Raw genomic sequence first — 14,249 nt, 5'->3', positions numbered from 1 at the left:
CCTCTAGAACCCTCAGTTTGTTTCTTGGAGTCCATAGTCTCTTACGGTTCGTCTCTCCCTCCGATTCCCCCCCTTCATTTTTCCTTTCCTACTGTCTTCTTTTTTTTTTTCTTAACATATAACGTATTATTTGTTTCAGAGGTACAGGTCTGTGAATCAACAGTCTTGCACAATTCACAGTGCTCACCATAGCACATACCCTCCCCAATGTCCTTCACCCAGCCACCCCATCCCTCCCACCCCCCACCACTCCAGCAACCCTCAGTTTGTTTCCTGAGGTTAAGAATTCCTCACTGACTATTTCCTTTTAACAAGAAAGAACCCTGTGCTGTTCTAGTCAGAGCACTGCTCTCACCCTCCTCTCCTCACCTGCCATATTCCAACGGAGACATGTTTCTACCTTTCAAAATTATTTATCAGGTAAAAAGTTTAACAGATTGGCAGGTTCACTGAGCAATGTTAAGGAAACTAGGTATGAACAGAGTGGATAAACACATAGGAATCAATATAAAGATCATTACCTTGCGGTGCCTGGGTGGTGCAGTTGGTTAAGTGTCCAACTCTTGGTTTTGGCTCAGGTCATGATCTCAGGGTTGTGAGATCCAGATCTGCACTGGGCTCTGTGCTCAGTGCAGAGTCTGCTTAAGAGTCACTCTCCCTCTCCCCCTGCCCCCTACTCTCTCTCTCTCTCAAGTAAATAAATAAATCTTAAAAAAAAAAAAAAAGATCATTACCGTGAGGCCACTAGCCAAGAGGAAATGTGCGGATGTGAGAAAGGCAGGGTCCTTGGGATCCTGGGAGCTCTGCAGTTCTAGCACTGCCACCTCCTTACCTCCCTCTGCCCCGATCTGGAAAATAGGTTGTTCCTTCAGAAGCTGCATCCATTCAGTAACAAACCACATACACCATTTAAAAATGCTGATTATAAAACTAACACTAGTTCGGGCGCCTGGGTGGCTCAGTTGGTTAAGCGACTGCCTTCGGCTCAGGTCATGGTCCTGGCGTCCCGGGATTGAGTCCCGCATCGGGCTCCCTGCTCGGCAGGGAGTCTGCTTCTCCCTCTGACCCTCCCCCCTCTCATGCTCTCTCTCTCTCTCTCATTCTCTCTCTCAAATAAATAAATAAAATCTTTAAAAAAAAAAAACTAACACTAGTTCATTTGGAGATATAATTTGGAAAATACAGCAAGTATAAAGAAAATATAAAAATTACCTGAAGTCATACTACAGATATATAATTACTATTAATATTTTGGTATATTTCTTGTTGGTATTTTTACTATAGATATATCTGTGTATGTTTAAACTGTACCACTTTTTAATTTTCTTTGTCACAGAGGAAATGTTATTTCCAAGTTATATTTTATTAAAATATCTAAAATATACAAATGGAGCATAATTTTGAATGCTAGGGTTTTCCCTTATATGATACTGGAGAAATAACTTCCTCTTTTTCTTTTTAATGAATAGTAATGGAAATTCAGCATGATGTAAATAACTTGTTGTCAAATGTAAATACTACTCTTAAAAATACAAGAACCCATTAATAAACAGGGAGGAGGTCTTTACTTTTAAAGTCATGTTATTATTTTGTACTGTTTATATTTTTATTATGAGCATGTATTACTTTTATAATAAAAACACTAAAAAGTTAAATATTAAATTTTAAATATAAAATTGTCTTGATTATTAAAAATCAACTTTTATATTAAGAAATATTTATTCAGGATATGCACAATTTTCCAAAACAACGAGAAAATTATCAAGCAGGAAAAATAATCAGAAGACACTCGGTTTGTTTTTGTTTTTTAATACAGACTCTTACTTTTTCCAAGGTGTTATATTTTGCAACTTCAAAGTCTTGTGGAAAACGAGGAATTTCAACAATGTCTTTATAAAACCTGAAATTTGTATAATAAAATTTTAACATTAAAATGGACTTTTAGACGAAACAGAATTTTCATAAAATATTTCTTAGAAGTCTCCTAATTGCATACAAAATACATTTTAAGTCCCTAATCTCCTCCGAGGTTCTGAAAATGGTTAAAAAGTCTCATGTAATGAGCTGGATTCCTCCCCTGCATAACTCTAGAGCTCTGATGCCAAATACTGAGTGTCTGCACTGGAAGGTGGGGTGGCATGAAGCAGAAGCAGAGGCATAAGAGAAGCAGGCCAGGGCACTGGAGAAAGCACCGATCCTAGCAGAGGCAAGTGACCTGCGCTTTCTTGGGTTCTGATCCTTAGAAGCTGGGTCACTCACACAGGCTCACACCAGAGACTCTCATACTACAGTCAACCCCCTTTAAAACAAAGGTGTCAGATTTCTCATAATCTGTACTTTTATTTTTGATATTTGTTCTGTCTTTTAACACTACTATTAACAAATAAAATAAGGCTCAATGTGATGCTTAATGACACTACACTTTTGGGTATGCTTTACGAAGCCATATAGAAATGTAGCCTCACATACTCCATTTGCAGAAGTTGTCACTATTTCCATTTTTTGACCTATTAGGTAGGAAGAACAGTCTCAAGTCTAAAGGCTTCTCGGTAAGGTAGCAGGGTAAGCAGACTGCCCAGATCTCATCTCCAGTGCCTTTTCTTTTTTAAAATCAATCTAACAATCTAATTATGTTCACTCTTATATAATACTAACATGGAAATAATTATCACTATACTAGTTGAAGTAAAAAGTCTTAAATAAATAAAAGCCTAGAATAAATGAAAAAAGTACAAAAAACATGATGTATTAATAGCATTTTAAAACTGTGTTTGACTGTCTGACTTCAGCTCAGGTGGTCATCTCAAGAGTCATGGGATCAAGCCCCACATTGGGCTCCCCGCTTATCGGGGAGTCTGCTTGTCCCCTTCCCTCTCCCTCTGCCCTTCATCCTGCTTGTACTCTCTGTCTCCCTCTCAAATAAATAAATAAAATCTTAAAAAACAAAACAAAACAAAAAAACCTGTGCTTGAGGTTTACAAAACATTTTGCAAACTGAGTCTTAATGATCAGAAGTATATTACTCCGGGGACACCTGGGTGGCTCAGTTAAGCATCTGCCTTCAGCTCAGGTCATGATCCTAGGGTCCTGAGATAGAGTCCTGCATCAGGCTCCTTGCTCAGCAGGGAGCCTACTTCTCCCTCTGTCTGCCGCTCCCCTTGCCTGTGCTCTCTCTCTAACAAATAAATAAATAAAATCTTTTAAAAAATAAAAGTAGATTACTCTGTGAATTCCACAATGTTTTCCTTCTCCATGGAGTCGTCCAGGGATGGATCATCTGTTGTCACCTCTAGAACAAAAACAAAACACTTGTTTACTACTCAAAGATTTATTAAAATTATTAACAATAAGTCCTGGAATTTTTAAGATTCTTGAATATAGGTCATACTTACCATACTATTCTTTTCTTTTTTTAAAGATGTCCTTAAATTAGCTATAGTAATTGGTGATCTAAGGATAGTACAAGTGGGACAAGAAGAAGGTAAATTAAAAGTAAAAGATAGTAAGAATATATTATAATTCTATTTTAATAGGCGTGTGAGGAGAATTCTAATGTTATCTGTATTATTTGAAACTCATTGATGGATATTCAATTTCAAATGGAATTTTTCTCTTCAGAAGATTATGGTGAGCATAGTTATGAAATGCATTTCTAGTATGCTGCAGGGTCAGAATGAGTTCCCCAGTGCCATCATGTCACAAATGAAGGACCTGAGGATGTTCTTGCTTAGAGGAGGGAAATTTGAGGGTTCCTATGTGAAGCCAAGCAATTTTTGCTTCATATTTTTCTTATAAGAGAAGCATAACACTGTCTATAGCATTATGATATATAGGAATAACTCCTTTTATGCAAGAATTTCTTTCCAGTTTTAATTATGCTATCAAAATTTCAAAGGGTGTCAATGTATTTGCAGTAATTCTGAATCTGACTGTATCACTCTGGATGTTGAAAAACATTTTCAATGTAAAAGAAGTTTACTATCCTGCCTATTTTGTTTTAGCTACCATTTTCTGAGAGCAAGAAAGTCTGATGACAGCATTTTTGGACAATCATTTGTCTAAAGAGGCTGCACCACACCAAAACATTGATTTCTAAAACTCCTATAAATAATACAATTTGTATATACAATATGATACCTAACATATATCAGGTGCTTACTGTAGATTATTATTTATCAGAATTGCTTCACTTTTGATATGTCTCATGAGGAGGGCATTTCCCTATATCCAAAGGCTTGCTTCTTGGCCAGATTCCAAAATAAAATCTGGGTTTACAAAGGAGGTATGTTTCTTTTTGAGAGATCATCTTTGGGAAAGAACTTCTTTAGCAAAAGGCTAGTCATAAAATTTCCAGTCATTAAGTTGTGGTGATAATTTTTTAACACAAAGTTTCTTCTCCCTCCCAGATAAAGTTACACATCAGGTTTTCTGAGATTATCAGTGTTCTTGTAGTCTTTTTGAATCTGATCATACTAGATTGGATATTGAGAAATCTATTCCTATTGCTAAAGTAGTTTTTGTCCTTCACTATTTGGCTGCCCATTTTCTGAGATAAGAAGTTTAATAATTTTTGTAATATGTCTAGACAATCCTTTGACTGCCTTTGATAAACCAAAATGTTTACTATAGCACCTGTAATATATTAAGTACTTGATATAAAATACTTACCAGAACTGCTTGTCTTTTGACAAGGAGGTGGTGTGATGTCCACTGCCTTATTAGGATCATAATTCATTATGTCCAAGAGCCTCCTTTCTTTGATAGAGTTCCATATAAAATCTGGATTTATAATATGGATATGGTTCTTTTGGATAGACTTCAGTTGATACTGGCTCAGAACATCAGCATTGTCTAAGATTATATGTGTGCACTTAGAAAAAAAAAAGAATCAATTCATTAAGTACTTGTAAAAACAAAATCTAAAGAAATTACTTGCATCTGTAATTTTCAACCGTAAAAGTCTTTCTTTTATTAAGTTCAATTAGCCAACATATAGTACATCATTAGTTTTTGATGTAGTTCAATGATTCATTAGTTGTGTATAACACCCACTTCTCATCAGATAACGTGCCCTCCTTAATGCCCATCACTCAGTTACCCCATCTGCCCACCCTCCCTTCTGCAACCCTCAATTTGTTTCCCAGAGTCCAGAGTCTCTCATGGTTCGTCTCCCTCTCCGATCTCTTCCTTCAGTTTTCCTCCCTCCCCCTATGGTCCTTCACACTATTCCTTATGTTCCACATATTAGTAAGACTATATGATAATGGTCTTTCTCTGCTTGACTTAATTCACTTAGCATAATCTCCTCTAGTCCCATCCATGTTGATGTAAAAGTTGGGTATTCATCCTTTCTGATGGCTGAGTAATATTCCATTGTATATATGAACCACATCTTCTTTATCCATTCATCTGTTGAAAGACATCTTGGCTCCTTCCACAGTTTCGCTATTGCGGACATTGCTTCTATGAACATTGGGGTGCATGTGCCCCTTCTTTTCACTACATCTATATCTTTGGGGTAAATACCCAGTAGTGCAATTGCTGGGTCATAGGGTAGCTCTATTTTTAACTTCTTGAGAAACCTCCACACTGTTTTCCAGAGTGGCTGCACCAGCTTGCATTCCCACCAACAGTGTAAGAGGGTTCCCCTTTCTCCACATCCTCACTAACACTTGTTGTTTTCCTCTAGGATTTTGATGGATTCCTGTCTCACATTTAGGTCTTTCATCCATTTTGAGTTCATCTCTGTGTATGGTGTAAGAGAATGGTCCAGTTTCATTCTTCTGCATGTGGCTGTCCAATTTTCCCAGCACCATTTATTGAAGAGACTGTCTTTTTCCATCGGATATTCCTTCCTGCTTTGTTAAAGATTAGTTGACCATAGAGTTGAAGGTCCATTTCTGGGCTCTCTATTCTGGTCCATTGAGCTACATGTCTGTTTTTGTGCCAGTACCATACTGTCTTGATGATTACAGCTTTGTAATACAGCTTGAACTCCATAATTGTGATGCCTCCAGCTTTGGTTTTCTTTTTCAACATTACTGCAGCTATTTGGGGTCTTTTCTTATTCCACACAAATTTTAGGATTGTTTGTTCCCGCTCTGTGATTAAATTCTCAAAGCCTTTCTTCATGGGCTATTAGTTGTTTTTCTCTCTTTTCCTCAACTTCCTTCCTTTCCATCAGTCTGTCCTCTAGATCACTTATTCTCTCTTCTGCCTCACTGACCCTAGTTGGTAGAGCATCCAATTTAGACTGCATCTCATTCATAGCATTTTTAAGTTCGGCCTGATTAGATCTCACTTCCGCCCTTAGAGATTCTGTATAGTCATTTATGCTTTCTTCAAGCCTAGCGCTTAACTTTGTAATTGCTATCCTGAATTCTATCTCCGACATCTTGCTTATATCCATATTGATTAGCTTTGTGGCACAGAACATTGTCTCTGGTTCTTTCCTTTGTTGTGAGTTCTTCCTTCTAGTCATCCTGCCCAAGGAAGGATGGGTGAGTGAATGAACAGGGTCCAGAATAGCAACCACGACCCAAGCAAGATGCACCCTAGAAAAAATCTGAAGAGGTCAGACACCACCAAAGAAAAGCAAACAAAGCAAGATGAACCAAAACAATAAAAAAAAGGGGTGGTGGAGAGAGACTATAATCTCACAGGGTGGACAAAGCAGGTGATCTTCTTGTTCCTGATTGAATTTTGGTCTCTGTGTTAGAAGACACTACATCCCAAAATTGCAAGGAAAGCAAAGTTTATATACATATATAAAATTGGATAGAGTGAAAAAAGGACTAGAATGAGGCATAAATCTATAAAATGTAGATGTGAGAAAAAAAGTTAAAAAGCAACTTAAAGACATAAGTTGGTAAAATAAGAATCTAGTTGAAATGGGGAAAAGATTAAAAAAAAAAAGAAATGTAAAATTTTAGACTGAAGGATAAATGGGTCATGGGGAAACACCTGGAGCTCAATATATTATTTTCCCCTGGCTCTGGGGTTTTAAAGTCCTGTGGGATCTATAAGCTTGTTATCCACCTGTTCTTAGGTCTGTCTTCTGGGGGAGGGGCCTGTTGTTCTGCTTCTCAGGTGTCTTTGTCTGGGCGGAGTTGCCCCACCCCTTGTCAGGGGGATGGGCTCAAGGTGAGCTGGTCGTCCATGTGGCTTTTGTTCCCTGGTGGCTTTCCGCACTTCTTCAGAGGGTCAGAGCAAAAATGGCCATGCCGGGATCTCTGGCCCAGAACTGCAAGATCATGGTCCCCCTTCTTCAATAAACCCTCCAGGTCAAACCATCTCCACTTCTGTGTGCACCAAACCTATAGACTCCGTAGTTCACCCCCACCGCAATTCTCCCGGGGGGCATCCCTGGTGCCCAAGAGTGACACTTCGCTTTGTGTCTTTGCGACTGCAAGCGGTTGTGGGCTCATGCACACCCTGCTCCACTGCTCCCAGGTCACAGCTGGGTGCTGTCCTACTGTCCTTTCTGGGGCCATTGCTGCCCTGAGAGCTGTTGCCCAGTTGTGGGCACAGCCTCTCTGTGTGCCACACCCCACACAATCTGGCGATTCGTGCCCACTTCAATTCTCCCAGGGGGCGTCCCAGGGGCCCGAGAGCCTCACTGCACTTTGTGTCTTTGCGACTGTGAGTGGTTGTGGGCTCACGCATGGACCCTTCTCCATTGCTCCCAGGTAATAGCTGGATGCCATCCTACTCTCCTTTCTGGGGCCACCGCCATCCTGAGAGCTGTTGCCCAGTCGTGGGCACAGCCATTTTGTCTCTCCCAGGGGATGTTAAACAGCCCGCATGTTCCAATCCTTTTCAGGGTGCTCAGGAAAAGAGCAGTCTCCCTACCGGCCCGGCTCATGGTTTATGGTGACAGGAGCTGAGAGTCCCTTCTGGGCTCGCTGACCATAACCGGTTTCCCTGCTCCACTGCTTGGGCACTCTATCGGATCAGGTGCCCCCATTCTTTCTGTGTTTCCTGGGATCCTGAGACCACAATGACCCACCTAGAATTCTGCTCTTTTCATCCCCTGTGCCCCTTTAAGAAAGGGATGTCTCTCACTGGAACAGATTTCTAAGGGTTCTGATTTTGCACTCCAGCGTTATGTCACTTTCTGGCCGCTGGCTTATAGAGGGTCCCTCCCCACTCTGTTTATCTTCAGATATTTCCCCACAGATTCACGATTCCACACCTCCTACCTTGCAAAAAGCAATCGTTTTTCTGCTTGTAGAGTTCCAGATATATTTTCTTACATCTCAGGCTGAATCTGTGTGTGTTCAGAATGGTTTCATAGATACCCAGCTAAATTCGAGGGACCAGATAAAACGAGGTCCCTATTCTGTTGCCATCTTGCCTCCTTCCCCTAGAATGCCCACCCTTAAAAGTCTTGATAGTAATCTTTCTCAGATTTCTAAAACTCTTAAAAATAATATAATTTTAGTTAAATAAAAGTTTAAAAAATCAACAGTTTTTAAAGAATATGGATAGGGATATACCATAATTGATTAACGAACCCTAGAGGTTATTTCTAAATTTTCACTCCTTTAAACAATGCTGTGCTGAACATCTTCATGTACACATATTTGTACACTTGTTTAACTGTTTTCTTAGGAGTGGAACAAGAGATTCAAAAGGTATTCATTATTTATTAAATTTGTTAAGTTGTAATTTTATTAATCTATTTTGGAATAAATAGTATATGACATTGTAGAATATCTACAAAGTAAAATAATAATAATAAATTAACACATTTTGTACCATTGTTCCCAGTTCGTCTCCCCAGAGGCATCTGTTGTAACTTGTTTCTGGAATATCCTTCTAGAGCTAATCTATGCATAGGCAACACACATATAAGTACACAGCCCTATTTTTAGTCACAAATGGCAGCATACTAAACATGCTGTTCTGAACCTGCTTTTCCACTTAACAATTCATCTTGGAGCTCATTCCTCAACAATATATACATAGCTGTCTCCTTCATTATAATACCTGGTATGCACATTTCAAAAGTTTATATACATTGGCAACATAACTTCCAAAAAGTATACACTCACAGTATGGGGGAATTTCTGAAGATGAGAGACGATGTTGGCATTCTTTACCCAGAAGATAAACTGAGAAGGCATAACTGGCCTGAATTATTCATCCGTCCATAGAAATGGTGAAACAGGCAAGTGAGGAAAGCCATATAATAAGGGATGTATATACAGTTCTGCCTAAACTGGAGGTGAACAGGGACATTCCATCTCTGATAATCACAGGCAAACTACTAAATGCCACAGAGCACCCAGGATCTAGCTGGAGTTGAACATACTTCACAGAACAAACCAGACTCATGGTCAGCAAGCCCCAGGGCTGTGGTCCAGGAAGGGGCAGGCTAAGCCACCAAGCTTAACCTGTCAGGCTTACAGTTCATTTCAAGAGAGGGAAAGTAGCTTCCTTCAGCCTTTAAATAAACAAAACAAGCAGTACAAGCTGTACAAGCAGTACAAGATGACTTCACGATACACGTTTTTCTTTGTCCCCTGAGTCACACTGTACAGGTGACGCTCAGGGTTGACGTACTGGTGAGCGATTAGATAGACTGCTTTTTGCAAATGCTGTACACCATTACTTTTCTCCTTCGAGAACAGATTTGGCTGGTCTGAAATTATTTCTGTTTAGGTCTTCAGCTGTACTCTAATAACCTCAGATTCACAAGGTGTAATGGACAGAAGGTGAGACGTGTGGTTTTCCCTCCTCTGCCTTTCTCCAGCTCAACTTCCCTGTTGACGATGTCACAATTTCACCTGCCTTCAGTGACTTTCTCCTGTGGCTAATTTTCTCTGCTTACCCTTCTAACCATGACCCGCTCTCCCTTTAAAAAAAAAATTATTAATTTATTATTTTAAGTAAGCTCTATGCCCAGCATGGGGCCTGAACTCAAGACCCCGAGATCAAGAGTCGCATGCTCTTCCCACTGAGTCAGCCAAGTGCCCTGACCTACCCTCCCTTAATGCACAGTATTTATCACACAGTTCTTAGAAAGTTTGCAAATACCTGAGGATTTAATAAAAAGGAAAAATTTCCACCATTCTCCTTAATGTCATTTTGTAGCTTTTTCTTCTGTTGACGAGGTAAGTGCTTGACTTTCAAACAGAAGGTACAATTTGCAAAGATCCTTATAGTCATCCTGTAGGAAAAAAAGTCAAGTCATAGTTTTAAAGGATTCTCAATGGAATATCACTCAGCCATCAAAAAGAATGAAATCTTGCCATTTGCAACGACATGGATGGAACTAGAGGGTATTATGCTAAGTGAAATCAGTCAGAGAAAGATAAGAGACTCTTAACTATAGGGAACAAACTGACAGTTGCTGGAGGGGAGGTGGGTGAGGAGATGGGGTGACTGGGTCATGGGCATTAAGGAGGGCACTTGATGCAAGGAGCACTGGGTGTTAGATGCAACTGATGAATCACTAAATTGTACCCCTGAAAGTAGTAATACAGTACATGTTAATGAAACTGAATTTAAATAATAAATAAATAAACAAACCACATTATAATAAAATTCTGGTGAATCTGTGAAAAAAAAAAAAGGATTCTCTTTTCAGTGAATATAAATGACAGTGAATTCAAAATTGTTCTACATGAAAACTGTGGGAAGCTGGGCATTATTTTAAAAAGACATATTGCAATCATTTTTAACAAAAACTGAAGAGTGATCAAACTTGCAATAAGTATGTTGGTTTTAGAATCATTTTTAGCTTTATGGCTGATACTATGGCACTCCAAAATACTTTGGTATAGGCTCATACTATACATCTTAATGGAAGTGTATAGATTTCAGCTACAGATCAAGTGTGTGGTTTAAGAACATAGAAGCATTTATTTCTAAATTAAAAATAAATATATGATAGTGAAACCACAGATTTTTATATATAATTCTATAAAATCAAAAAGACCCATTAGTCCCATTAGTTATGTGGGTTTCTGTTAAGCCATTCTAGAGAAAAAATTGATCAATTAGTAATAAAAACATACAACTTACATTTAAGTGGAAACATATTTGTATTTTAATTTAATTTCTTTTATTATCATACTTTCCCACATATAGAAAAGAATTACTTCTAAGAAAAATAGGCATATTTTGAATGGAAAGACATTTATAGGTATTTAACAATAAACTAATAAATGGTGAGATACTGGATTTAATTCACAGTAGCTATTTGTCAATTTTTAAAAACTGGAGTCACCTCTAACAGGTTCCCCCAAATAAGGTGGTGTTTCATGGAAAGCGGCTCCCAGGTCTGACTGAGTGAGGCAGGTAGTTGTCAGGAACCTACAGGGCCCAGCCTCCCAACCGCGTGTCCAGGGTTCATGTTCCTTCTTCGCTCCCCCTGCCCCTGGAATGCCCAGTTCTCCCAGGCTAGAGTCCTCGTTCTAGTCTCCTTGCCTGAGCAATGGTGCCCATTCTTCAAGGCCCTGAAGGAAGTCTATATGAGGACCACCCCTAATTTAGGACAAAATGACCACTGACTTCCCCATGTGTGTACCTCAGGCACCCCAGATTTGCCAAATCCACAACATAGGCCTACCCCTGTTCTCCTCTTGGGAAGTGGCTGCTGGCTGTTGCTGGCTGCTCAAGCCACTGGGTGCTACCTGTGATTTCTCCCCATTTTACCCCCTTTGGCCATCAGCATTTCCTTCTCACAGCAGGTGCAATCGACCCACTTTCCCCATCTCCTATGTCACCCTGGCCCCCATCAGTGGAGACCTAACTTCCTCTCCCACTTCTGCTCCTCTCTGCCTCTAAGTTCCTCTACACTGTAGCTTGGGTAAACTTTTTTTTTTTATGTTTCAAGTGAAATTCAAATTTCTTACCATGGTTCAAGGCCTGGCCTCTCTCCACAGCCTCCTCCTGCACCTCTCTCACTCTGCCCTTGTCACACTGGCTTTTTCTCCAGGTTGGCAAAACTCCAAGTTGGGTCCTTAGGGCCTTCACACGTGCTGTGCCTTCCCCTGGGACACTTCTCCCTATCCCCACCCCACACTTAGGACCTAAATTATCTGTTCAGTAAATGAACAAATTAGGGGTTCACATTTTTTTTTTCTTATGATGTCTGGTTAAATTGAAGTCTCTTGATCTAACTCTGCCTTTCCATAGCATTAATACTTCTAATTTCCTATGTATTGATTGTCCTTTACATTTGAATTGATTCATACTTACCAGGGTTTATAGATGAGAGAGATGCTGATGGATACCATGAAAGGTATCACACTGTTATTTAGATTAATTGATCTATCTTGTTTTTAATTATTGACAGTAAAAAAACAAACAAAACACTAAAACTCTAATGAATCTTTAACAACGTTCAGGACAGTCTCTATGTAATGTACCCTGCCTATGTTGGGCAAGGAAGGCTGAAGTGGGAATGGATACTCAGATCCACCTCTCTAGATCTGTCCTGGGTGTGTTCTTAAGTCCTCTGACCTGGTCTTTTAAAAAATGGTTTTTTTTTTTTAAGATTTTATTTATTTATTTGACAGAGAGAGCACAAGTAGGCCGAGCGGCAGGCAGAGGGAGAGGGAGAAGCAGGCTCTCCGCTGAGCAGGGAGCCTCATGCGGGGCTTGATCCCAGGACACTGGGATCATGACCTGAGCCACCCAGTTGGTGGCTCAGTCGGTTAAGTGCCTGCCTTTGGCTCAGGTCATGATCCTGGAGTCCTGGGATCGAGCCCGGCATCGGGCTCCCTGCTCAGCGCGGAGTCTGCTTCTCCCTCTGACTCTCCCGGACCCTCTCATGCTCTCTGTCTCCCATTCTCTCTCTCAAATAAATAAAATCTTTAAAAAAAAGTTTTCTAATAGAAAAGTCATTCATGCTCATCTTAGAAAATTTGGAAAATTCAGAACTGCATAACAGCAGCAAAATAATCTCAAAACCTAGAGGCCATGTTAACAACTTCTTTTGCCTTTTCTTCCAGGCTTTTTTTCTGTGTGTATGTACTGTGATGGACTATGTTATTATCAAAATTGAAATTATACCATATTCACAATACCTATCTTGCATTTTATGTCAGCATTTTGTCTTTAGCATTAAATCATTAATTATTCTTGGAAAACATTTTTAATAGAGGCTATCTTAGATATGTATCATAAATGAACTGTTTCTATTGTTGGGTAATCAAATTACTTCTAAATTTTGGTATCAGTAACAAAGCTATAGGTATGCCTGGGTGGCTCAGTTGGTTAAGCATCTGCCTTCGGCTCAGGTCGTGATCCCAGGGTCCTGGGATCGAGTCCCACATCAGGCTCCTTGCTTAGTGGGGAGACTGCTTCTCCCTCTACCTGCTGCTCTCCCTTCTTGTGCTAGCTTGCATGCTCTCTCTCTGTCTGATAAATAAATAAATAAAATCTTAAAAAAAAAAAAAAACCCACAAAGCTATGGGGGTATCTGGGTAGCTCAACTGGTTATGTGTCTGACTCTTGGGCTCCAGGGGAGTCTGCTGAAGATTGTCTCTCCCTCTCCCTTTGTGCTCCCCCTCTTCTCTCAAATAAATAAATCTTTAAGAAAAAAAAAGCTATGATGTACACCCTTACATATAAATCTTTGTTTGTAATTCCAATGATTGTCTTAGAAAACAGTCCTGAAATCCTAAACAATACTGAGTCAAAGAGCTTAAATAATTTTTATTCTTGTTAAATTATATTACTTTTCAGTTTTACCTTAAATTGTACTACTTTACAGTTTTGCTTAAATTTCCTAGGAAAGTAATATGAATTTGTCTTTCTAAAAAAAAAGTCTCTCCCAAAGTAGATTAACCAGTATGAAGAAAAGTAAAGAGCACCTACAGTGCTGGAAATGTTCTAAACTAGATTATGGTGATGATGCACAACTTATTAAAAATCTTTGAATCATACAATTAAAATGGGTGAATTTAATGGTATGTAAATTATATCTCAGTAAAGTTGTTTTAAAAAAGCAGGATCCCTCCAGGGGCGCCTGGGTGGCTCAGTTGTTAAGCGTCTGCCTTGGGCTCAGGTCATGATCCCAGGGTCCTGGGCTCAGGTCATGATCCCAGGGTCCTGGGATGGAGCCCCGCATCGGGCTCCCTGCTCAGCAGGAAGCCTGCTTCTCCCTCTCCCACTCCCCCTGCTTGTGTTCCCTCTCTTGCTATGTCTCTCTCTGTCAAATAAATAAATAAAATCTTTAAAAAAAAAAAAAAAGCATGATCCCTCCATTGAGAAATTTTGAGATTTCTTTCAAT

The 14,249-nt window shown here is 39.6% G+C and overlaps 1 protein-coding gene across 1 annotated transcript in view; it reads right to left on the bottom strand.

The window, feature by feature from the left end:
* PARP4 (poly(ADP-ribose) polymerase family member 4) overlaps positions 1-14,249 on the bottom strand; it is a 104,047-nt gene that overhangs the window by 86,787 nt on the left and 3,011 nt on the right. The window contains 5 exon segments of the mRNA XM_081814698.1: positions 735-848; positions 1,825-1,900; positions 3,223-3,289; positions 4,669-4,870; positions 10,042-10,174. Coding sequence (XP_081670824.1) covers positions 735-848; positions 1,825-1,900; positions 3,223-3,289; positions 4,669-4,870; positions 10,042-10,173 — 591 coding nt within the window. The 5' untranslated portion in view covers position 10,174.

Source organism: Leptonychotes weddellii, chromosome 3 (genome assembly GCF_054177405.1).
Source record: "Leptonychotes weddellii isolate Sample4059 chromosome 3, ASM5417740v2, whole genome shotgun sequence".
In the NCBI taxonomy this organism is placed as follows: domain Eukaryota; kingdom Metazoa; phylum Chordata; class Mammalia; order Carnivora; family Phocidae; genus Leptonychotes; species Leptonychotes weddellii.
The sequence above is the reverse complement of the archived record's forward strand: the minus strand, read 5'-3'. Positions and strand labels throughout refer to the sequence as shown.